Source organism: Daucus carota, chromosome 3 (assembly GCF_001625215.2).
Source record: "Daucus carota subsp. sativus chromosome 3, DH1 v3.0, whole genome shotgun sequence".
Lineage (NCBI taxonomy): Eukaryota > Viridiplantae > Streptophyta > Magnoliopsida > Apiales > Apiaceae > Daucus > Daucus carota.
The window spans coordinates 37,998,354-38,023,709 of NC_030383.2; the positions used below are offsets into that span (position 1 = coordinate 37,998,354).

Sequence of the window (25,356 nt, forward strand, 5' to 3'; positions counted from 1 at the left end):
ATTATAACTTGATTACTGAATGTCACATAAATTCTTCGAAATTAATAATCAAATTAAAACTTAAGTTTTTTTTTTAAGGTCTACATATTCGTAGAAGAATTGTATCAAAATACAATAAACCGTATCCGAGATTTCTTTCTTTCAAGAAAATTTATCATCTAACCGAAAGTCATGCAAACATAACTCCGGACGTTTAGACAATAAAGCTTAAATGAATTAGAAAAAAATATCCACAAGAAAAATCACGAAACAGCTAGCTCCAAAGTATCCTGAAAAGAGAAACAAACAAAACAAGAAATAAATCAATATACAAGAAAATCATATATATATTTATATATATATATATATATAAATTTAATTAATAAAAAAATAATAAGTCTAATAAAAACAAAAAGAAAAGAGTGTACATATTTAATAGAGTACAAATATATAATAAAGAAATGTTAAGTAAAACTAACAAAAGAAATCTAACCAAAGGAAAATCCTTTGGTTAGAAGCATAAATTAAAATATTTAATCGAGTAATAAAATAATAGACATTAAAACATAATAATTATATATATCTTATATATTGACCATCATAACACAAGTCATAAAAATGGCAACCAGAAAAATACTAAAAACCATTAAAGACACAATAAAGTCATCAATAATGACCTCCATAAATGATACTCCCTCCGTCCCAAATTAACTGTCCAGTTTGACTTTTTGATGGTCAATTTGACTCAACTTTGACTGAAAAATATGTATATTAAATAATTGAATAAAATTATGAAATATATATCATTGAAAAGATTATCAAATCTATTTTAGAATATATTTTTCAGTTTTGTAAAATTGTAAAAGAATAATTTTTAATTTTCAGTCAAAGTTGGGTCAAATTGACCATCAAAAAGTCAAACTGGACAGTTAATTTGGGACGGAGGGAGTACTAAATATTCCTAAAGAATATTTACCCTGCAAGATATTTGAAATATAACAAATTAACCATAATATTAGCACATGTAATATGAAACATCAAATTAAACGATAAATTAGCACAATCTAATGCTAAACATACCAAATTAGATTCTTTTCCGATTAAAAATATATATATTATATAAAAACAATGGCATAAATAAAACAAAATGATACAAGCACCTAAAACCATGTTAAAAAATTAAACTATTAATCATTATCTAAATTGACAAAGAACCAGGTGTTTATCAGAAGCCCATAAGGTTCAATTTGTTCAAGCAGCAGAGCAGAACAGAAGCCCACAAGGAGGAAAGAGGAAGAAAATTATTATACTCCAATATATTTACACTAAGTACAGAATTCTCTCTCTAAAAAATTTAAATAAATATAGAATTCTTAGCTATTTTTCTCTACAAAGATATAGAGGTGAGATAAATTAGATTTTTAAAAAAATCTAAACACTACAAAACAGTATATATATTTACTAAAATAATATCAAAACATTTTCATCTTTCAATATTTTTTTGTCGATTCTGTGTTTACGATGTTATAACCGTATGAATAGGTTTTTTTTAAAATAAAATTCAATAACCCACTTTAAAATGTAAATTTTAACACTTGTATACCGTGCGGTTCAAACAGTATCACACCATGATATTTGTTTTATATTTTTTCTGTTATGAAATTATAAGCATAGTGTGACACCATTCTAAATGTTATCATATTTATTTTAAAGAACTTGTAGAAATCCGTTAAAGCTCTAAGTGAGAAGATGATTCGAGATGAAAAATTCCAAGAAACCTATTATAAATAATTTTAAAAAATATAGCCGTAGTTGGGGTAGTCTTGATAATTCTAGGGTTTTTGTTTTACTCTTTAAAACTTAAGAGTTTGTTTAGAATTCCCCTTAAAGATGCTCATATTATCAATGTTGTTATAGTCGTGCCCATTTTTTAGGATGTTGGTGTCTTATGTTTTGATGTTTTCGTGTGTTTTGTTATAGGTTTTGGTTTTTTTTAAGGACTTATAATGTGTTTTAGGTGATCCGTAAAGCTGACAACAAATATGACACGGGGCATGATATCGCAAGAACTCACATTTCGAGACGAAAAATGTTAATATTTCTCGTATCAGTTTATGTATTTGATAATTGGGCTAAAACATTGGGTTACTGATGGTGTTTATGTCAAAGTAAATTGCGATGCTATCATGTTCACAATTTAACATTAGATTACTCGAGATATAATTATAATACTTTTTAGATTGAAAAATTTCAATATTTTATGTGTTAAGCGATTTGAAATACTAATAACTAGCACCAGCAATAATGAACTCTCATATTTGCACATAAATCACTCAACAAAAATCAGTTAATTAGTTATTTGTCTACAGTGTTGTTTGTATAAAAAATGACGTAACATTGTTCTAAATATAATTCAGGCAACTTATATAATATAGTTACAATTTGGAAGTTTTTACGGTTTCGAAGTTAATCAAGTTTTCACCGGCAAGCTAAGAGCCCAAAGTGCACAGTAAGAGAAATCTATAAACTAGGTAAGACTCCTCATGGGCCGCCCAAACGAACTAGGAATGCCTTAACCAATCAGGGCACAAGAGCCTATAATGTCATTTGAATTGAAACCAATAATACTCAATTCTCACCATTTTAATTGTCCTGTTTTGACTTTCAACGATCGAATTTATTAATTTTTGAGCAAGTATATAGAACAAATTTGTTATTTATTAAAAAGATAAAAAATTATGTTTTATAATATGTTGTATGTACTTTATAATGATATAATTTTTTTTATTTTTTAAAATTATACTATTTTTGTAAATTTTAGTCAAAGTTTGATGATTAATTTGATCATTCAAAAGTCAAACTGGACAATTAAAATGGGAAGGAGGGATTATAATTTTGTTGTCCTCAGTGCAGCTATTTCAGATGTTATGCTGGATACCAACATTATTACTCTTACAAATAAATTAAAGTAATGATAATAAATTGTGGTTTCATATATATCACTAAATTACATTTGAATGAAGCACTTCTCCAGTTTTCCTGCTTGGATAAGACATGACTGTGTAACATTTACAAGGCTCTGCATCAATTTCACTATAAACATGGACAAGCTGTAATTGTCAATCACCTAGCACTATCAACATATTGAACAATTTCTGAGCTGATATTTGAAAGCCAATTCACAGAGGTGCCGAAAAAGAGCTCCCAAAACCAGAGATCAAGCGCAAGAAAAGAGGAGAATATCAAAAGTGCCAAGGTCTGGTACCGGTTTAATGGCCACCCCAAAGTTTCTGCCAAATTTGTCAAAAATGGGAGGGAACTACTGGCTATGTTGCGGCTTGTTATTGACCAAGCTGTTACCCACTGCACCCCTGAAGGAAAAAGATTAAACTCATTTCTTAACCGTCTACCCAAGTCTGGCATGTGTCCTCCCCCGTAAAGTATGGCAATCTTATTGTGCCCTTCATCGATTGCTCTTTGTAGTGCCTCCGTTGCAGCCCTATTCCTCTCACCAATAATTACGGATTTTTCCTCTACGTCTGCTGTTGCCTGGGTGAACCTAAAATATGAAAACTCTCGTTAACTAATGCATACTGGTATATTAAACAATATCTAATTACAAAATAATTTTTTGTTGCCAAGCCAATTTAATTTAGGTCACTACACCAAAATTTTCAACTCTAAAATAAAAGGATGGAAATAGAAAATAATAGCGCAATGAGCTAACTCACTGACTCAGCATATATTCCTACTCTCCAACCTTGTTTAAAGAGGTAATTTATTGATAACTGTGGAGAGTCAATACCAAATTACATTAAGGTCTAAAACCATCCGGCGTGATTTTTTCATCGAGTACGAAGTTGAATAAAGAGAAAGAGTATGTTGTACAAAGAACAAAAGGGATAATCAGTTACAAATATTCCAGCTGAGATACAAAAGTGTTTCATGGTTAACAAATATGAAGTAACCATGATCATAAGAGCAAACTGGAGAAAGAATCATGAATTAGACCAACTGAAGGTACAGTAGTTCATGAACTAAAATATATTATTACCGAAGCCATCACATAAAGCAAGCAATTCAGATTAAAAAACGAAAACTTACTCTGAAGTTAGCCTCTTGGCTAGGAAGACCTTCATTGCACCTCCAAAATCAAGCCTTGACAGTGCTTCTACTTCAGGATATTCTCTTGCTTGACTTCCAACATCAGCACAAAGGCCTCCGATAATAAGAATGCCAACAAGTGGCATTGGAAGCACACGAGAAGCCCACAGAAGTTTGGATCTCCAAGGACCTAAATCTTCAGGGATTGCAGCTGTTTGCACTAGTGCTTTGGTTGATCTAATAGTCATATCTCTTGCAAATGAAAAGATACTCTCACCTTTTTCTTCCTGGAGATGAGAGTACAACAATATATTATTATTTCTTTCAACAAAGGGTTTTGGCAAAATGAGTTTTCAGTAGAAGACCATATTTGAGTCTTTGAATTTTAAGCAAGTCAGTATAATGAGATAAAGTATAAAATTAACTACCAACTGTATAGCACTACTAATCACAAACACGTTTTCATTTTTGAAGTGGCATAAATCATGCCATTTAGCAATCAATCTATTATCAAATTTTTAACTGATTGCCAAAACTAAATATGGGACTCTCATTTTGTGAACTAGATTGCAAAGGAGTACATTATATGAGTTGCGAGTTTAGAAGTTTTGTGATATTGAATACATAATGGGTTTAGCAGCGACAAGTCAGCAAGCCAAAATCTGAGAAAACCTCTTTCCATTTAAAAGACAATAATAACTAACATCTACACACCTATATGAATAGAAACTACACTTATACTATTCCAACATACTTTCAGGTTTTATGGTCTTGCACTTTGAATGAAAGTTACACCAAAAGTGGGATTCTTGAGTAATACCTGAAGTAACTTGAAGGTTTCAAAATCAAGGTCAGCGTGGATCCAATTGTCTCCCTGGTAGTCAAGACAATCTAATTGGAAGTCAAGTGTCAGAAATCTAGCCATCTGTCGCTGAATGCATCCTAGTATATTAAATCCCGCAGAACGCGAACTCTTAAGCTTTTTTGTAGCAACAAGTTTTCTTTTGTTATCTAAACTCTCCCTGCTCGTAACCATCTCATAGAGGACACAATCATAGGGCTCAAGTTCCTTCTGCAGGATATCAAAGTACCTAAACATGGCATCTTATCACTTAAAATCCAGCATATTGTATCTTTAACCAAACAAATATTGATACTATGCATCAATTTATTGTCCTATATATTTATACTGGTTACACACATTATCTGACATCTTTCTACTTCAAATTTTGCAACCAGCTACTAGAACTTTCATAATCTACAAATTTGTAAAATAAGCCTAAATTTTGAGAAACTGTTGTCCTCATCATTACATGTACCTCCTATATATCTGATCAAGTAAAAGAGCTCCTGGGATTTGCATATATGTCTATACACATCGCACGATGAGTATCAAATAACAATGTCTAATGACTATCAAACATACACATATACTTGAACATCGAAACAACTCTAATAAATAATAGTAACAAAACTTACTCCTTGTCAGCAATGTGAATAGTGGATACTAAATCAACCTGCACAATTATTTTGCCACAAATCAGCATACATACAATCAAACCTCAAAAGACGAATTCTCTCAGGACTGAAAATTTTTATTCATTTGTCGAAACCAAAACTTCTATTGTCTCTGTTGGGACCAACAAGAATTATTCATTCATCGAACATTCATTTATCGAGATTCTGATGTAAAAAAACAAAAATTATTATGAATCTGACCTGAAGAAAAGGCTGAAGAATAGACCAAGGGAACTTCTTTCGATAACTAACAACAGCAGTCTGTAACTGAGAATTGCCAGAGCCATTCTTGAACCTCATGAAATCTGCAATTGTATTGTTCTCCGAGAACTGCTCAGCTTCAGACCCATCTGAGCCAAAAGCAGCAGCTGCTTTACTAAAAGATTGAATTGGGGTTCTAGGGTTTGGTCTATAATACCTTGAAAACCCAAGAATTGAAGGTGGATGTGAGTAAATTGAACAAGAGGAAGAAGATGGGGTTGAAGATATTAGCATAGAGATTGAACTTGCAACCATTGTTAAATTTTATTTTTAATCTTTTGCAGAGTGTGTGTGTTTATCAAGGTGGAGAAGAAGGAATAGAGGATTTGGTGGTTATGGTTAGTTTAGATGAGTCATGCTTCTTGATATTTTCTCCTTTTTATCTCCTGCTTTTTTGGAGCTTTCTTTTTTACTGTTTTTTTTTTTTTGTTGTTGTTGATGTTCAGATCTTTAAAACAACAATTTCACAACTTTTGATAACCACTTGATAAGCGGCCCGTTACGGCGGCTTATAAAAATTATATTAATGATTCAATATTAATATTTGTAGAATGTAATAATTTTGTGGTTGTTTATAAAACATATAATAATGATTCAAAATTAATATTTATAGGATAAAATAAATTTTATATTATAAAAATCTTGATGTAATACCAATACTAATATATAAAATTGTAAAATTGGACTATAATTCATGGTGAAAAAATGTAAATAAATTTATACACGTAATTAACAATTTAAAAAACGACGAATATTAATTTTATTTTTGTGTTTTTTTTTGGAAAGTAATCATATTCTTACATTGTCACCTTCCTCCAATTTTTTTGGATTGATTGTGCACAAAAACATCTAACTTAAATCCGTGAGATAGCGGTTTATAACTACCTTTACTTGTAACAACTTTTACTTTATAATATTATATAAACAGCCTCCACTTAAAAGTTGCTTGAACGGAGCAAGTTTTGATATTTTCATCCAAAAATTCCAGAAAATTAAAAAAACAAAACGGAACGGAGCGATGTGAGAGGCGCCACCTACACGCCCCATGCTTCTCCTTTATATAACTATATTGATATATTGATTGATTGATGATTAGTTTGATTAATAAAATATTCACGTACTTTAAATATTATATATGGATGTTTTTAGAATTAAAAATACATATGTTGGGATTCTTAAGAAAGACTTTTCATTCACATATTTTGATATATTTAATTCAAATTAAAAAAAGACATTTTAATCTTAATTTATTCGGGTAAGATTTTAAAATACCCTAAAAATTTAGTAGACTTTCAATGTTATGCATAAAAATTAGGGTATTTAAAAGAGATTATTTAATTCATTAAAATCTGAAATTATTATGAATACTTTTTTCGAGGATTTGTAGCGATAATCATATTTTTAATTGTATTATTCAAATATTGATATTTTTTGATTTCATAATGATTAATAAATTGTTCAATAATATTTTGTAATTTTAAAATGATATTATCAAGTAACGGGTTTAAATCTAACAATGATATCTTGATATCTTATTCTCGAGCCGGTTGAAAATATTTGCAAAAATATAACTCATTACAAGTACATGAAATCATACTTGCAACAAGATGCAATCATATTTGCAACTTTTAGCAGATTAATTAACTGAGTCCACTTGCAGATTATATTTTTACAAATATTTTTTAAAAAATTATTATTTTTACAAATATTTCAAAAAAACAGTTAAAATCATAAAAAAATGATACTTTCCATAAATTCCCTAGAATAAACCTCTAATTTATAATTACAACCGTGTACCACCCCGTACAAACAACGTGAAAACTATACCAAATTACACTCGGCAATAAAAAAAAATTACCAAATCATACACATATTCACGCTAAATTTGAAATATCTCTTACATAAAAACACAAAAATACAAACATGGACCCAAAAAGGCTGTATATTCTTGGACTTGAAATAGATGAATACAATAATATACTCCACAAATGTAACTTGGCACGGCTTCTTTCCCTCGCAGAAAGCTACTCAACCACAGTTTATGAAGCTACGTTCCGTCCGGTTAAAGCAAAAGCTATCAACTCTGTACGTGTCGCTCCAAACAGGGGTGCGCGAGGTTTGCCTTTACGTGTGCTCATCGCATTCTACTCTCTTATACACTTCGATCTTTCTCTAAATATTATAATTTTTTCGTAATCCCGATTCCGTCACCTCTGTATATATATGCCACACAATCTAATTCTCCACAGAAGTTGGAGTAGCCTGGATTCTTGTTTATTTGATTAGTTCTGTCGTTGACCATCTCACGCTTTCTCCTACTTTCTATGATACAAACATGGCCACCCTATCCAAACTTCACATTTCACCGTTAAATTACCACCACCGTACAGTCCAAGTCCAGCCACCGCAAGTTAACATGTGGGACCCGATACCTTCAAAGGGCCGTCGGAATTATTTGCAAAAATGTAAGTGTTGCAAGTCACGACAAGGAGGTGGTGACAAAGAAATGGCAAGTAGGAGAATTTCAAGGAATGCTAAGAGGATGAACTCTGAGAGAGGTGTATCTAGATTCCTGGCCTCTCTTAAATCTACAATATTATTGACACTTTCTGAGTTGCGTACAGATGAAAAGTTTGTAGAGGATTTTGAGCAAAATTTGTCATCTGTAAGCTCATCTCTATGGATCCCTTCTTTCCTATTCACACATTGTCTTCGGGGTCACGTTGTGTCCGTAAACGTGTCAATTTCGTGTCTTTGATAAAGTTTACTGGATTTTGATAAAATAAACGTACTAGTTTTTAAAAAGTGAATTTTAGTTAACAGCTCAATTTCAGTGTTGTGTTAATATTTGGTTTTGTCTATGCAAGTCAGTAAGTGCATGACTTGTGTTGATAATCGAGTCTCTTAGTTGGTCTTAGTCGTATGGAAGAATATAAGATCTTACTGGCCCTTCCTCTAACGACTTAAAGTTTTAGATGAGTTGTTACTTAACATGATAACCTGGCATATTTGGGAACTTGAATTTCGTTTGAAATCCTGGATTTGATAAAATGACGTGTTTGGATACACAAAAAAAGTATGATTTGTATTTCATTTGAAATCCATGACGTTCAAAAAAATACTAGTATAAAACTCGGAATCTGAAATGACACCTCAAAGGCTCAAATCATGTCATTTGAAATCCAAAATTTGAAATGAAAATACAAAATACATGTTTCCAAACGCAATCTAATTTAGTTACTGTTTATCTGTCTGCTACCTGTTTAGTAATGAATCTGTTTGGCTGAGCTGGTTACTTAACATTTGGAACATTGGCAGATGGCTCTCCATGTTGGTAGATCTATTTCGGTCATGATGAGCACTGGAGTAGTACTATTAACTGGATTTCAGTTGTCTGGTACTGGAATTGTCACATTTTAGTATTGTTATTCATTTAGAATTGTTATGATTTATGAATAATGTAGAATCATCTTTCATGTTTGAATTTTGTGAAGGTGGAGATGGTCAGATGAGTGATTTGATATGGTATAGCTGGCTTGGTGGGATTATTATGGGAACTATGATTGGTTCGAACATGGCTTTTGATGAAGTCAGTCCGGCAGGTCCAAGGAACGTTGTCATAACCGGAAGGTACACCCTCTCGTGGATACTAGCAAGATATAAAAAGTTTTCTTCACTTCAAATTCGCTTTATATCAACTTCAAACTGCAATTAGTGTACAAGTTATGTGTTTTCTTCACAACAGAAAAAAGAGAAGTGGGAGCTGTTAGCCGAGCTGCTTAAATTGTGCTTTTACCAAAGTATAATCACATTTTGCACATATGCTGTCTGTGTTAGTACAATGAAACTAAAGTTTCTGCTATTGATCAGATTTCATTGTTTTCTCTTTGCAGTACAAGAGGAATAGGGAAAGCTCTAGCACGTGAATTTCTACTTTCAGGAGATCGCGTGGTTGTGGCCTCTCGTAGGTGTGTTCTCAACTATAGAACATAGATGATATCCTTTCTATTGATTGTTTTGCACAAGAATATTTTAGTATCCTAATACCATCTTGTTCATGCATTGTTTTCTATCAAAGCAGTCACGAATCTGTGGAAAAGACCATTAGAGAGCTTGAAGACAGTCTAGAAGAAAGTCGAGAAACTGCAGATGACTTTTCTAGAAGAAGTTTGGAGAATGCAGAAGTCATGGGTGTAGCCTGTGATGTAAGTGATCCTAAAGATGTGAAAAGGCTGGCAGACTTTGCTGTCAATGAATTTGGTTCTATCGATATTTGGGTAAGTTTTTAGCTTGTTCTATTACATTTACCTAACTACTTTATTTTTCTCCTTAAATACCAAACACCATAATCAGCAACAAACTCACTAAAGAGTTTGTTCTACATCCAGAAAGCCGTATGTTTTGGATTCACCTGGTGAGAATTGAGATGTATGGAAAATATGACGAAGGTGGATTATAGAGTTAAATAAATTTAAGTAGGGAACTTGCTGGCTGTGACTTCATGTCTATATCAGCTGCCCAAATGATTTAATGATAAGTTTCTGCCTTGTACCGAATATTCTGTTTAATTGCTTCCGTCTCATCTGAGTAAAGTTATCATACCAAATGAAGTCTGGTAGGCTTAAGTAAGATGGATTATTGCATATAAGTTTTTTTTTTTTTATCACTTATCTGATTGAGTTTCAATGCTTCTCAGATAAACAATGCTGGGACAAATAAAGGTTTCAGACCTTTACTGCTCTTTAGCGATGAAGATATTCAGCAGGTTTGTAAATGATCTTTTCATTTCCATTGCATTCTTTCGTTTATATTGCATATTCAGGTTTGATCCCCTAATAATACATATCTAAGCTCAAGATTATCTGCAAAGTGCTAATTTAATGGAATAGCCCTCAAATAATAAATCTCAGAGGCAGGTCTGACACTGTGTTAACATGTATATGATTTGTTCCTGTCACCATAAAATTTCTTTTCATTTTCCTATTGTTAATAAAACCTAGCAGAAACATTGAGATAACGGATAATATTTTTTAAAAAATTTATGAACTTCAAATTTTATATTTTGTCATCAATAGATTGGGGAAGGCAAAAACAAAATGTTGAACTGTGAGCTTCTGGAGACAGTTGCAAGAACTTTGGTTCCACATATGCGAGCTGTAAAGGGAAACGGAAAGGCTATCAATTACTTAACCCCTCCCCGGATTCTACTTGCCTTGCTGACAGCATGGCTATGTCGAGGCCGCTGGTCTGATGAGGAGGTCATTCTTTTAATTTCACTCTTCCAATTAATCACACTAATTTCTCCAACAAAGCAAATGCAAGAATGTCTTTTCTCTTATCTTTCAGGAAAACGCAGTATATGCATCTGAAACTGATAGGCTGCGGAACTGGGCTGAAAGCCAGACTCGATTATTAATCACAGATGCCATGGAATCAGACACTCGGGTTTCAGTTTTCTCAGTTTGTGTAATTTTTGCTTTTATTATCCTATCTAGTACCCTCAACTCTTAATCAACCCGATGAGCACGAGTTATTTTTTCAAAAGTGACTTGTATTATGGACGGACTTGCTATCTCCTGTACATAAATTGAGGTCTCTCTACTTGCATTGAGGCCTGAGCTACGGATTCATGAATTCATAACAGACCCTGAAATCTCCAGGCTCACAATCACAGCAGTGAAATATCAAATGATTTTTTTTATTTTTTTGTAAGGGTGAAATATCAAATGATTGTAACAAGTAAATTGTAATGATTCAATATGACTTTACAAGAAAATGTAATGATTCATTATGATTAACCTCTGCTTTTACCTTTTTATCAAGCTCGTGTTTTCTTTTACAAGTTCTTTTTATCAACTTGTTTTTGCTTTTACCTGTCAAATTAGCATGAATTATGGAGTAATTAACGCTATTCATTTTCATTAAAGACTTACTTTATGCCCTCCCTTGGATATTTTGTCTCGTTGTGAATATATTTATTCTTGTTACTCGGAAATATTAATTATATACACACATTACCTTTTATATTTGTATATTTGTATCAAATGAGTAATAACATTGATAATTATGTACACTGTTTTCACGCATTTTGAGGTTTCTATAAAATATAGTCTCGTAATTTTTTTTAAATTTTCCTTTTCTGAATAAAAGTTTAAACAACAAACTTTTTAAACTTTTATTCAGAGAAAAAAAATTAAAAAACATATTATGAAACTATAATTTAAATGAGCGTAGAAAAACGTGTTGAAAAGTAATGTAAAAAATAAAGGAGACAGATAGAGTACTTTTTATATTTGTAATATGGTAATAACATAGGTATAATTGATTAGTTCTGATTTTCGCCTAACATATTATAATATTTGTAGAAATACCGTTATAAATTACAAATATATATTAATCTCTTTTTTTATATAATTTTATATTATTTTAACTAATCAATTTTAATCGTGTCAAATCATTTGTCAATATAACAGAAATAATCATTAATTGTGTACAAGATATCACTTGATCATTAAGAAGAGGGAAATTGCTAGTATTCATTCTTGTTCTTGTTAACGAAGATGGTTGACAATCTAAAAAATTTGTCAACAGCCCTTGTGGTTCCTCTCCCCTCTATAATATTCTATCTCTATGTTCTTGATAATTATCAAACCAGTCATTATATCACTAGTATCTTGAATTCCCCTCTCTTGTTGCCTAACATACTATTCTTCCTCAACGTTAATCTCCTTTTCTGGCTCATTGCTCTTGTTCAATCCAGCCATTGGGTAAGCCTTTTTTTTTTTCCGTGTTTATCTGTTCTAATAAATCTCGGGATGTCGAACCCATAATATGGGCAGACAAGGAATTATTGTGCAAATGATGAAACGGGGTTTTGTAATTTGCAGATGATAGACTTGTATTGGACTGTGATACCAGTGTTTTTACTACATTACTATGCAACTCATCCGCTGGCTCAGTTTGACAGTTTGAGATCATGGGCTGTCATTGTGTTGACATGGGTTTGGAGTTTGAGGCTCACACACAGCTATTTACGACGAGAGAAGTGGCAATTGGGTGCTAGAGAAGACTGGAGATTTTCCGATATGCGTCGACAATATGGTCATAGCTGGTGGTGGATTTCATTCTTTTCTGTCTATGTTACCCAGCAGGTTCTGCCTATTCATGATTTGTTTTATCAAATGATTTTATCAGCTCATTTTAAGTGTTGCATATGGAATTGATAACTAGAATTAGTTACATTGCGGTTTAGACTTTGTTATTGTTACTTGTTTTCATGGCTGTAAAGATCGGGAATCGGAACTAGTTGAACTACCGATTCAGGATTTATAGGGGATTTATCGGAGAATTTTTGGATAAATAGGGGATTTTTAGTTAAATCAAAGTGTAACCGGTAATTTTTTTTTTTTTGTAAGGATTAATCGGGGTTTAGTTGGGGTACTTTTAATAAATCGGGAATTCTTAGAACACTGCTTGTTTTTATCAGATTGTGGTTTCCTAAAAAGGATAAATTTGTGCCTTTCTACTCAGAAGTGCCTAGTGTTATATAGTAAACTGAGAGTGATGGACCCCTGACTCTGTATGGCCTAATTGGTCCTATTTAGTAAGTACATAATTTGTGCAGTACGGCAATATTCAAAACCTTTCCTGGAACACAAATTGTTTGACATGATGCCTTTCACATGAATGAGTTAGAAATTTATAACTAGATCACATTCAATCGCAAGCTTCAAGGCTAGGGTTCGTTTGCCAATTCTGGCTTATAGTGATCGGAAAAGGGTCAAAACTCAATAGAGACATCAAAGGTATCAGATAGCTTTTAAGTTTTATTAGTTAAAACAAAGGCGAGGTTTTCAATTTCTAGCAGAAAAAAATATTCATAAAAATTTCCATTGCACTACATATGCTTCTAAGATTACAATGCTGCTAAAGCTTAAATTTGGTTTATATGTTAGGGGAATTGTTGAAGGTGATGTTGTATAATTTGTTTTTAGGTTTTCCTGATCGGAATCTGCCTTCCACTCTATGTAGTCCACTCAGTCAACCGTCCATTCAATATCTGGGATGTTCTTGCCATTTTTGTCTGCTTGTTAGGTGTTGCTATTGCCTACATTGCTGACACACAACTTTATAACTTTGTGACTGCAAATAACAAACTAAAAGAGCTTGGCAAGCCTACCGTGCCCAATCTTGACAAGGGTCTTTGGCGTTACTCGCGTCACCCCAACTATTTTGGAGAGCAGTTATGGTGGTGGGGACTCGGCATCTTTGCATGGAACCTAGGCCAGAGCTGGACCTTTATTGGGGCACTTGTCAATAGTATGTGCTTGGCTTATGTTACCGTCTTGGTTGAGAAAAGAATGCTAAAACAAGAGTTTAGGGCTGAAGCTTACAGGCAGTACCAGAAGACTACTTCAGTGTGGATACCTTGGTTTAAGTCATATCCACAAGAGAAGAAAAATGCTTAGTTCGAGTGTTATTTGCTTTCGGGATGATAGAATCACTGCGTAATTCATCTACTGTGTCTTTGTTACTGAGAATGATTTTGTTCAGTGTTTTCAAATTGGACATGTATATTATGTGTGAATGATTGTTATTGTAAACTTGTAACAAGCTACTTTTTTCCTATTGGATTTTTTATTTGAACCCTTTTGTTGATTTGCCATTTCGCCCATATTCTGTAAGTTTAAATTCGCACTACTTGGGAAATAAATAAACATGGTCATTGATTTTTGTTGGCTCATATTTTGTGAATCCAGTTATTACCTAAACTAGCTTATAACCCGTGCCGACATTTGTAATTTTATTGTCAATTATTAAATTTAATTGAAATATAAACTGATTATATTAATTGAATTAAATGTTTTGGCTTAGTTGATAATAACAATATTTATTAAAACACTTTTTATATCAAGGAGACCTATAAAATAATACCGACCGGCTGATAAAACTCGACCGATCAATAAAATTATTAATATTTCAATTTTAATAGAATAATAATAATAATAACATCAATAATAATAATAATAATAATAATAATAATAATAATAATAATAATAATAATAATATATGGTATAGTATAGTATAAATAGATAATATAGTTGTATGATATTATTTTTAATGTGATAATATGGAGTAAATAAAAATAACATTAATGTATTTGGTTGAAACATCGGTTGTATGTTAATAATTACATATAATAATATTATCTTTTTCATATATGCTGCATGTGTTAATTTTAGAAAATCAGTTTTTTCGGTAGGAATCTGAAAAAGATAATGTGTTTTCGTTAAAAAAGGTTGAAAAAGATAATTGATTATATAAATGGGCTCATATTTTGGCTCAAGTACCGTCAAACCAAACTTTTAATGTTTTGATTTTAATAATATAGTATAGATTTTATTGATTGTTTCCACTAGTAATAAGTCCTTTATTCACTTAATACTACTCCATCCCAAAAAAATATTCGCTGATGTTTTTAACACATTTCAGTGTACTCGAAAGACGTATTTCAAAAGAGGTGCTTGTAAATATTATATTTCAAATTTTTCGGTTTTATCTAAATGGGTGGATACAATACTTTTATACAAAATAAAAAATTGAAAATTATTGTTTATAAGCACCTCTATTAATCACATTGGGATGCATGCAAAAAGACGCGTCTCGTTCTTTTCAGAACAGAGGGATAATTATAAATATTTATCATGTCGATCATTTTATTTATATAATATGATAGATCTATCATTTCTATTAATTGGAAAATGGCCCCAGATCTCACACATTCTGGAAGTAATGTCCAAAATAACAGAGTTGGAAAAAATGACCTCTAATGCCAGTTAGTAACGCCTGATAATCTAGCGTTTTCAATTTGGGAAGAAAACGCTAGACCGTGTAGCGTTTTGATGTTTTAACCCCAGCAAAACACTACACGATGTAGCGTTCTATTAGGGCCAACCTAAAAGAACGCTACACGATGTAGCGTTCTGTTTTTTTTTTGGACAAATGCAAGAAGATTTCATTAACTTGAATATAATACAGTCGGGACAAACACCTAACTGTTGATACAATCAGGTGGTAAAACAAAGAACATACTACGAATAATTAGATGATTTGTTTCTTGATCGTTTAACACATAGAATTTAAAAATTCTTGAAGCTAAAAGCGAAATCAAAGACATCCCAAGCGATCCAAATTGCACCAACATCTCTGGAATTAGTAACATCGCAATTGACCATATCACATAAAAACCATTGTTAGACCAATGTTCAGAAACACCAATCGCATAAACTGAGATTGGAGAAGCGGCACCACAACTATCTATATGCCGGGCACCAACTATAGACCTGCCGAAAGCACCTCAGCTATCTACATGCCGAATATCAGCTAAAGACATGCCGAAAGTGTATACCCATGAAGGATGAACAATCGTTGGTTGTGAAAGGTGAGCTCTTGCAATAATCACCACCGTCCCACATTCGATACAAATGGCAAATCAGGTGATGAGTACTATTAATCAGCAAGTCCACCATCATCATTTACCACCAACAAAAGGCCGAAATAATGATTGACAACATAAATATCAAGGGGTCAATAATCGACTACGCATGTTATATTTAAATGGATTCAGACAACAAAAAATTAATATCATTTTACATGTCACATGTGTTTTCATTACTTTATCAGATATCTCACATATACTATGTCAACTTTTTTCATGACACTAAACTTAACTAACACGAAAATGAGCAAAGTTTATCTTGTCATTGTGTATCTTTTTAGTATCCTCGAGTGAATACTCATTCCCAGGCTTTTGAATCATTTTGCCAACATTTTTATCACCATCAGCTCCAACTCTTGTGCATATCTTCATAGAAACATGAGGCCCTTTCTCTATGCAGTTCACACATCCTTCATCAAGAGATATCAAATGGAGATGCATCTTTACTTTCCAGTGAAAGTAATTATCTTTGTCAAGAACAAGAATCTTTACTCCAATATCCTTTCTACCCATCTTTGCTAGTTGAGTGTTGATTTATTTCCCTTTATATCGAGAAACTGGCTCTGATACTAATTGTTATTTTACACTAACTAGTAAAGATAGATAGCTGGGGGGGGGGGGTGATTGAATACAATCAATGAGATTTTAAAAATCTTTCAAGAACAAAAACAAAACAACTTGAAACAATAAGGTAATTGACACAAGATATTTAAAATTTCGGGTGGTTTGTTTTTCCACCCGAGATAATTATATTTCAAAGAAATAATCTGTGATATTCTTACAAATACACAGCTGTAGATTTTTCAGTACTAAAACACAAGAGTTCCTAAACATCCTACTGTTTTCACACACTTGTGAAGTGCTGCTACTACTTGGTTATATACTCCAAGTTTACAAAGCAAACTAGAATACAAAATTGACACTCTATTCTAGGCCTTATTTCTTCACTCTTAGTCTTAAGTAGGTCTTCTGGATTGTCTTCATCTTTGACTGAAAATCTTGTCTTAATCCAAGTTGCTTGCATAGATTTAGAATGTTTTTGCTTTTTCTTGGATTTGCTAAAGAGGCTTCCATGTCCAAATTAGTGTAACAAACCCATGTGATCTATCAGAATACAAGACAAGTCAATTTCGACGGATGTTGATTAATCCGTCGAAATGCTCTTCATCCGTTGATTGATTCACAAACTTTATCAGTTGAAGATCCGTTAATATCTACTACCTCCTCATCTGCTGATCATCCTTCATTAAATAGAATTACATGACATAGAATATATACAATTGACCTCCCTATTTTATATATTTATTAATGGATCATTGAACTAATAACTAACAGGTACATAGGATTTATCAGTTGATAAAGCATCTAACTTGAACATGCTTCTATTTAAATATTAGTTGACATGTAATCTATCAACTAGAATAAAGGTTGTCCATTAACAATTACAATACTTAGACAAAATATTTGCAATACTAAGTGTTATGTTATCATCAAAATCAAGTAAATCCTAATAGTACCAGAATCGATCAGGGGACCAACATGAATATATGATATATTGGTACTTGCTAGCTTGGTGAAAATGTTTGTCTGGTTCACATGCTGTGATCCCAGACCAACGTAAAGATTATGTATCTATGTAGTTCGAGAGAAGTTGCATATCTCTGAAGTATAAATTTCATATAGAGGTTGATTTGAATCCTTTGGTGGCCTTTCTCTCTTTCTCTGGACGATGGTGGAATCACGCAAACGCTGGGCATCATGATCAGCCATATAATCCACCTTTGAGTTGTTTAACTTTTAGAGATATCCCAGGCTATATTGGTTCAAAAATTATAACCATGTATTCCGTAATAATTGATCAAAATAACTACGGCCGTTATGATTGCATGATTTATTGAAATGTGGAGGCCATCACTTATTTATAAGATCCTGACCATAACAACAATATAATGTTGTAGATTTCTTAGGCTGATTGTGTGGGATGTGACGAAAGTAAATTAGGTGGACTTAATGACATGACACTGTTCAACAATTATGATATACATAAATTATCCTCAATTTCTTTTTGCAATATCATTATCCTCAATAACTTTCTTGATTTAACTCCGAATGCACATTTGATCAGATTCAACTTCATAATATGCTTCTTGGTATTTTAAAAGTTGACTTTAAGCCTCATTCTCGTATAGTCGTATGTGATCAATATAATTTCATGTTATGCTTCTCTAGTATTTAAAAAATTGATTACAAGGCTCGTATATTTTTATATGATCAATATCTTTGATGTTCTTCGTCAACATATCATCTATATAGACCTTCATGAACTTTTCAATCAAAAATTGAAAAACCTTATTTCTGATCTCTAGTGAATTGCTTTTATTTTTTTCTACCAAAATCATAATAACGTAGTATTACAATTCAAACTTCCTTATGAACGAGACCTTAAAATATCACATGGGTGTATATGAATTTCATGACCCATACTAAAAATATTCATAAAGCTCAACTTTATATGCTACAATGACAATTATCAACTCAACAGTCCTTAACAAGATAATATTTGGAAACTGTTAGATATAATTGATGATTACTAATGTTCTTAAAGTTTGTTTTAGAACAGGAATCATCAGAGTTTAAACTGGAAGCTGATCAGAGTTTAGCAAAGTCTGACAGAGTTTAATAAAGTCTGATCAGAGTTTACATAGTCAAGATCTATCAGAGTTTACACGTGGAAAGAGCTCAGAAGCGGATATACTTCAAGGAAGGATAGAAGCTGAGGAGTGATTTGCTGACTATGGAAACTAAACAGAAAACTGGAGCAATCTTTGATTGATAGATTTATTAGCTGATTTATAGGATATCAAATCAGAGATTGATTTTGTAACTGTGTCTATATAAACACAGATTAGGGTTACTCTATATGAGTTAAGTTATCGAGTATATTGTTAAGAACCCTAGCAGCTCTTGGTGATAGAATATAAATCACTGAGAGAGTTTTTGTAACCTTCAAAGCTTTGTGAATATAAGAGTTTATTGATTCCAATTACTCATATTGTCTTACTGTTTTACAGATTGTGATCACTATATCATATTATATAGTGAATTAATAGGACCTAACAAGTGGTATCAGAGCCAGCTCTGTTAAGATTACTACAGTGAGATCTTAAACACAATCATGTCTGAAAAATCACAAGCTTCATCCTTTAGAGTTCCAATCCTTAAGGCATCTGAATATCCAGTCTGGAAAGAAAGAATGATCATATTCTTAGACTCTGTTGATCCAGAATACCTTGACAGGATCTTTGATGGACCACATATGCCCACCAAGCTCTCTGTTGGGATTGCAGATGAACCTCAAAAGATGGTTCCAAAAGAAAAGAAAGACTATACTCCAGAGGACATCTCATCTATCAGTAAAGATGCAAAAGTGAAGCATCTGTTGCATAGTGCCCTTGATAATGCAATGTCTAATAGGGTGATTGGGTGCAAAACTGCTAAACAAATCTGGGATGCTCTGGAAACCAGATGTCAAGGAACTCAGGCCATTAAGAAAAACAGAAAAACAATCCTTACACAGGAGTATGAGCACTTTGACTCAAAATCTGGTGAGTCCCTGACAGATCTGTATGACAGATTTGTCAAACTGCTGAATGACCTATCTCTGGTGGACAAGGAATATGATCTTGAAGACTCAAACCTCAAATTCCTTCTAGCTCTTCCTGAAAAATGGGATTTGAAAGTCACTACAATAAGAGACAATCTTGATCTTGGAGAAATGTCTCTTGATGATGTTTATGGAAGACTGAAGACTCATGAACTGGAGATGGAACAGAGGAGCAAACGACATGGAGGAAAATCAAAGTCTGTTGCTCTAAAAGTTCAAGAGGAAGCTGCTAAGAGCAAGGGAAAAGCTCATGTCACAAAGTCTGACATTGAGACATCAAACTCTGATGACTCAAACTCTGATGTTCCCTCAGACTCTGAAGAAAGTGATGATGAGATGATGCAGTTAGCAGCATTGATGGTGAAGAGCTTCAAGAAGTTGGCCTACAAAAAGTTCAACAAAGGCAAAAGTTTTTCAAGGAAAGACAGAAACTCTGACAGAGTTTATGACAAGAAAAACTTTAAGAAGAATGAGGGCAAAGAAGGGAAATCTGGAAAAGCTGACAAGTATACCTGTTTCAACTGTGGTGAAAAGGGACACTTTGCAACTGAATGCAAGAAAGCCAAGAAGGAAAAAGAAAAAGCCTTTATCACCAAGAAAGGAAACTGGACAGATACATCTGATTCAGAAGAAGAAGTCAATTATGCTCTAATGGCAAACACTGACATCAACACTGAATCTCCTGCTAAGGTACCTCACTCTACTCTTGCCTTTGATACTGAAGATATAACTGAGTTGAGATTGTTTCTTAAAACTTTACATATCAGCTTTAGGGATCAAACTTTAGAGAATGAAAGATTAAAATCTGAAACTCTGAGTGTAAAGAAAAGGAATGATTTTCTAGAAAAAGAATTAGTTCAAATGTTGGAAGTTCAAAAAGAAAGAGATGATGCTGTCATTGTCAAAGATGAATTATCAAAGAGGTATGCATCTCTTCAATCAGAACTTGCCAAGGAAAGAGAGATCATTAAAACATGGACTAATTCAGGCAAAACTACTCAGGATATCTTAGGTAGTGGAAACTGGAAGAAGGGACTAGGTTACACTGATAACTCAGAAGCTGAGTCATCAAAAACAGAGTTTGTTAAAACTCAAAAACCTAAGGTTAAACCTGTTAAATTTGTTGTTGAATCCTCTAAGCCTAAACAATGTAGACCTAAATCAGAGATTAACAACAATTTAAAATCTGAAAAGCCCAAACAGATTAACATAGGACTGATGACTCAGAAACAGCTTAAACATAAGCTTAAAGAGGTAAAGTCTGATGACAGAAACAAGGAGCCTAGGAAAAATAGAAATGGCAAAATTGGCATAGACAAGAGTAATAACTACATGCCTGTTCCAAATGCACCTAGGAAGACATGCCATAACTGTGGTAATACTAATCATCTTGCTAATTTTTGCAGGAAGAACAAGGACATTAACTCTTTACCTACAAAGTCTGGAGTTAGAAAAAGTAGTATTAGATATAAACCACAAGATCCATGTTTTCATTGTGGTAGTTTATGGCATTCAATTTACACTTGCAAAGAATATCATAGTTTGTATTATGATTACTATCAATTGAAACCTTCTTTAAAGGTTAATAAAAACTCTGCAAGTGCAAACTCTGTTTCTAGTACAAACTCTGTTGCAAAGTCTGTTAGCTCAAACTCTGATAATAATACCGCTGCAAAAGCTAACAAACTTAATAAGGCCAAGGGATCCAAGCAAGTCTGGGTCCTTAAAACTAACAACTAGTGGTCTTTATGATTGCAGGGCAACAGGAAGAATATCCTAGTCTTGGACAGTGGATGTTCAGGACACATGACTGGAAATAAGGCCCTGCTATCAGAGTTTGTGGAGAAGGCTGGCCCAAGTGTTTCTTATGGAGATGGCAACATAGGAAGGACTCTGGGATATGGCAACATCAATCTTGGAAATGTCATCATATCAAATGTAGCTCTTGTTCAAGGGCTGAAACACAATTTACTCTCTGTCAGTCAGATCTGTGACAGAGGATATCATGTTGATTTCTATGAAGAACACAGTGAGATAGTAAGCAAGTCAACAGGCAAAGTGGCAGTAACTGCTCACAGACATGGGAATATTTATGAAATCCACTTGCCTACAAACTCTGAAGGAAAAGCAATTTGCTTGTCTACAAGGATCTCTGCAGAAGAAAGTTGGAAATGGCACAAGAAGCTTTCACATCTAAATTTCAATTCCATAAATGAGCTTATAAAGAAAAAGCTTGTGAGAGGACTCCCTGAATCACTACTGACATCTGATGGATTGTGTGATTCATGTCAAAAAGCCAAGCAGAGAAAGACATCTTTCAAGAGTAAGACTGAATTCTCAATAAACAAACCATATCATCTTCTACATGTTGATCTATTTGGACCAGTCAATGTACCATCCATTGCAAGGAAGAAATATGCTCTTGTCATTGTTGATGAGTATACTAGATACACTTGGGTATATTTTCTTCACTCTAAAGATGAAACAGCCTTGCATCTGATGGATCATGTGACACAACTGGATCATGGATCTGAAGACAAAGTGAAGATCATTAGAAGTGATAATGGAACTGAGTTTAGAAATTCAACAATGGAAGAGTTCTGCAAAGAAAGAGGTGTAGTACAACAGTTCTCTGCACCTGGTACACCACAGCAAAATGGTGTAGTTGAAAGGAAAAACAGAACTCTTATAGAAGCTGCCAGAACTATGCTTGATGAGGCTAAATTGCCTACTTATTTCTGGGCAGAAGCTGTTCAAACAGCTTGTTTCACTCAAAATGCAACCTTGATCAATAAGCATGGCAAAACTCCATATGAGATGGTGAAGAAAAAGAAGCCAAATCTGAAGTACTTTCATATATTTGGGTGCAAATGCTTTGTATTGAAGACTCATCCAGAACAGCTTACCAAGTTTGATTTAAAAGCTGATGAAGGTATTTTTGTAGGTTATCCTCTGATAACAAAGGCCTTCAGAGTCTATAATCTGAGAACCAAGGTCATCATGGAATCCATACATGTGTCATTTGATGACAAAAGAATTATGGGCTTAGCAGATATGGATGATCATGAAGAACTGCATTTTGAAAATGAAGAAATATTTTCTGATTCAACAAACTCTGATGAACAGTCAAACTCTGACTGTGAACAAAATACAGCAAACTCTGGTGAAAATTCACAAGTTCATGATAATGAAGCAATTGCTGAGGGGGAGCATCAGAATGTTCCAGACTCTACCCAAGCCTCATCAGAGAATGCTGACTCAAATTCATCAGAGAATACTGATTCAAACTCTGATAGCACAATTGCAGGGGGAGCTACAGAGAATAATCAGCAGAATCAGGAGAGCATGGATCAAGGGGGAGGATCCAATGATGAAAATGGTCAACTTCCACATGCAAGGAAGTGGACAAAATCTCATACACCTGATTTGATTATTGGAAATCCAGAAGCAGGTGTACAAACAAGGACAGCTACAGCCAATGAGTGTTTACATCATTGCTTTCTGTCACAAACAGAACCCAAAAAGGTGGAGGAAGCTCTTCAAGATCCTGATTGGATTCAAGCAATGCAAGAAGAGTTAAATGAATTTGAGAGAAATAAAGTCTGGACCCTAGTACCAAGACCTAAAGACAGATCCATAGTTGGTGCAAAATGGGTGTTCAGAAACAAAACTGACAGTGAGGGTGTCATTACAAGGAATAAAGCAAGGCTTGTGGCAAAAGGGTATTCACAACAGGAAGGTATTGATTATGATGAGACATTTGCTCCAGTTGCAAGATTGGAGGCAATTAGAATCTTTCTGGCCTATGCTGCACACAAGAAATTCAAAGTATTTCAGATGGATGTCAAAAGTGCTTTTCTAAATGGGAAACTGGATGAAGAGGTATATGTTGAACAACCTCCAGGCTTTGTGGATCCAAAACATCCAGACTATGTCTACAGGTTGGACAAAGCACTTTATGGACTAAAGCAGGCTCCAAGGGCATGGTATGAAACTCTAGCTCAATTTCTTCTTGAAAGTGGATTTACTAGAGGTACCATAGATAAAACTCTGTTTTATTTGAATCATGGTAATGATCTGCTTTTAGTTCAAATCTATGTTGATGACATTATTTTTGGCTCCACTAATGCTAAACTCTGTCAAAGATTTGCCAAGCTCATGCAGTCAAGGTACCAAATGAGCATGATGGGGGAACTCAGTTATTTTCTGGGTTTACAAGTTGAACAGACTGAAGATGGGATTTTTATAAATCAAGCCAAGTATACCAGAAATCTTTTAAAGAAATTTGGTATGCAAGACAGTTCTGCTGCAACTACTCCTATGGCAACAGCAACAAAACTAGACAAAGATACTGGTGCATCAGTGGATATCACAAACTATAGAGGAATGATTGGATCATTGCTTTATCTGACTGCAAGTAGACCAGACATTATGTATGCCACATGTCTATGTGCAAGATTTCAGGCAGATCCAAGAGAACCTCATCTGATTGCAGTAAAGAGGATATTCAGATATCTCAAGGGAACAACATCATTGGGATTATGGTATCCTAGAGAATCAGATTTTAGTCTAATTGGATACTCTGATGCAGATTTTGCAGGTTGCAAAATTGACAGGAAAAGCACAAGTGGGAGTTGTCAATTTCTGGGTGGAAGACTAGTTTCTTGGTTCAGTAAGAAGCAGAAGTCCATCTCAACATCAACAGCAGAATCAGAGTATATTGCTGCAGGCAGCTGTTGTGCTCAAATTCTTTGGATGAAGAATCAACTGTTGGACTATGGGTTATCCTTCTCTAAAATTCCTATTTATTGTGATAACCAAAGTGCTATTGCTATGACAGGAAATCCAGTTCAACATTCTCTGACAAAGCACATCAGTATAAGATATCATTTTATAAGGGAGCATGTGGAGGAAGGAACCATTGAACTTCACTTTGTTCCTACTGAACAGCAGCTAGCAGACATTTTCACCAAGCCATTAAGTGAAGCAACTTTTACTAGGCTGGTGAATGAGCTAGGAATGATATCAGGAACTGAGTAAACATATTGGTTAGATATTTAAAATTTAAATTGTCAAATTTACCATATGTATCACTCACATCTGCCATGATATACTCTGATTGATAATATCTTATGACATTCTCTGATGATATACTCTGTGTGTTATACTCTGATGATATTCTCTGATCGTCATTCTCTGACAATATTCTCTGATGTTTGTAAACTCTGAATCTTGATTAATAATCTCATTTTTATTTCTCTGAGAAAACAAACCTGTGAAGATACTATGAAGCATGATATGAATTAGTAATCCTGAATCTCAGTTCAGTTCT

General features: G+C 33.4%; 3 protein-coding genes across 4 annotated transcripts; 2 read left to right on the forward strand and 1 right to left on the reverse strand.

Annotated features, from left to right (window-relative positions):
- Window positions 1-2,951: 2,951 nt before the first annotated feature.
- LOC108210707 (uncharacterized) lies at window positions 2,952-6,224 on the reverse strand. Its single transcript, XM_017382098.2, has 5 exons — window positions 5,803-6,224; window positions 5,563-5,600; window positions 4,904-5,174; window positions 4,084-4,370; window positions 2,952-3,538 (listed from the first exon to the last, which is right to left on the reverse strand). The coding sequence occupies exons 1-5, from the start codon at window positions 6,115-6,117 to the stop codon at window positions 3,103-3,105; spliced, it is 1,347 nt and encodes a 448-aa protein (XP_017237587.1). The 5' UTR covers window positions 6,118-6,224; the 3' UTR covers window positions 2,952-3,102.
- Window positions 6,225-7,961: 1,737 nt separating this feature from the next.
- LOC108211652 (probable chlorophyll(ide) b reductase NYC1, chloroplastic) lies at window positions 7,962-11,684 on the forward strand. Of its 2 annotated transcripts, none has more exons than XM_017383308.2 (8): window positions 7,962-8,527; window positions 9,181-9,259; window positions 9,357-9,492; window positions 9,756-9,830; window positions 9,944-10,139; window positions 10,559-10,627; window positions 10,938-11,120; window positions 11,209-11,684. In XM_017383308.2, exons 1-8 carry the CDS (start codon window positions 8,198-8,200, stop codon window positions 11,371-11,373), a joined length of 1,233 nt encoding a protein of 410 aa, XP_017238797.1. In that variant the 5' UTR covers window positions 7,962-8,197; the 3' UTR covers window positions 11,374-11,684. The 2 variants fall into 2 exon arrangements, with proteins under 2 accessions (XP_017238797.1, XP_017238796.1); XM_017383307.2 differs by having other exon boundaries at window positions 8,053-8,527; window positions 9,941-10,139; window positions 11,209-11,519.
- Window positions 11,685-12,351: 667 nt separating this feature from the next.
- On the forward strand, window positions 12,352-14,508 carry LOC108211258 (uncharacterized protein C594.04c). The gene is made up of 3 exons (XM_017382807.2): window positions 12,352-12,629; window positions 12,750-13,013; window positions 13,857-14,508. Exons 1-3 carry the CDS (start codon window positions 12,423-12,425, stop codon window positions 14,328-14,330), a joined length of 945 nt encoding a protein of 314 aa, XP_017238296.1. The 5' UTR covers window positions 12,352-12,422; the 3' UTR covers window positions 14,331-14,508.
- Window positions 14,509-25,356: the final 10,848 nt, after the last annotated feature.

Coding starts and splice junctions, on each gene's coding strand:
- LOC108211258 (XM_017382807.2), top strand. CDS start 12,423: ATGGTTGACAATCTAAAAAATTTGTCAACAGCCCTTGTGGTTCCTCTC. Junction 12,630..12,749: donor TTGTTCAATCCAGCCATTGG/GTAAGCCTTTTT, acceptor TGTAATTTGCAG/ATGATAGACTTGTATTGGAC. Junction 13,014..13,856: donor CTGTCTATGTTACCCAGCAG/GTTCTGCCTATT, acceptor ATTTGTTTTTAG/GTTTTCCTGATCGGAATCTG.
- LOC108210707 (XM_017382098.2), bottom strand. CDS start 6,117: ATGGTTGCAAGTTCAATCTCTATGCTAATATCTTCAACCCCATCTTCT. Junction 5,601..5,802: donor TTCTTCAGCCTTTTCTTCAG/GTCAGATTCATA, acceptor ATAATTGTGCAG/GTTGATTTAGTATCCACTAT. Junction 3,539..4,083: donor GCCAAGAGGCTAACTTCAGA/GTAAGTTTTCGT, acceptor TTCATATTTTAG/GTTCACCCAGGCAACAGCAG.
- LOC108211652 (XM_017383307.2), top strand. CDS start 8,198: ATGGCCACCCTATCCAAACTTCACATTTCACCGTTAAATTACCACCAC. Junction 10,140..10,558: donor TTGGTTCTATCGATATTTGG/GTAAGTTTTTAG, acceptor AATGCTTCTCAG/ATAAACAATGCTGGGACAAA. Junction 10,628..10,937: donor GCGATGAAGATATTCAGCAG/GTTTGTAAATGA, acceptor TGTCATCAATAG/ATTGGGGAAGGCAAAAACAA.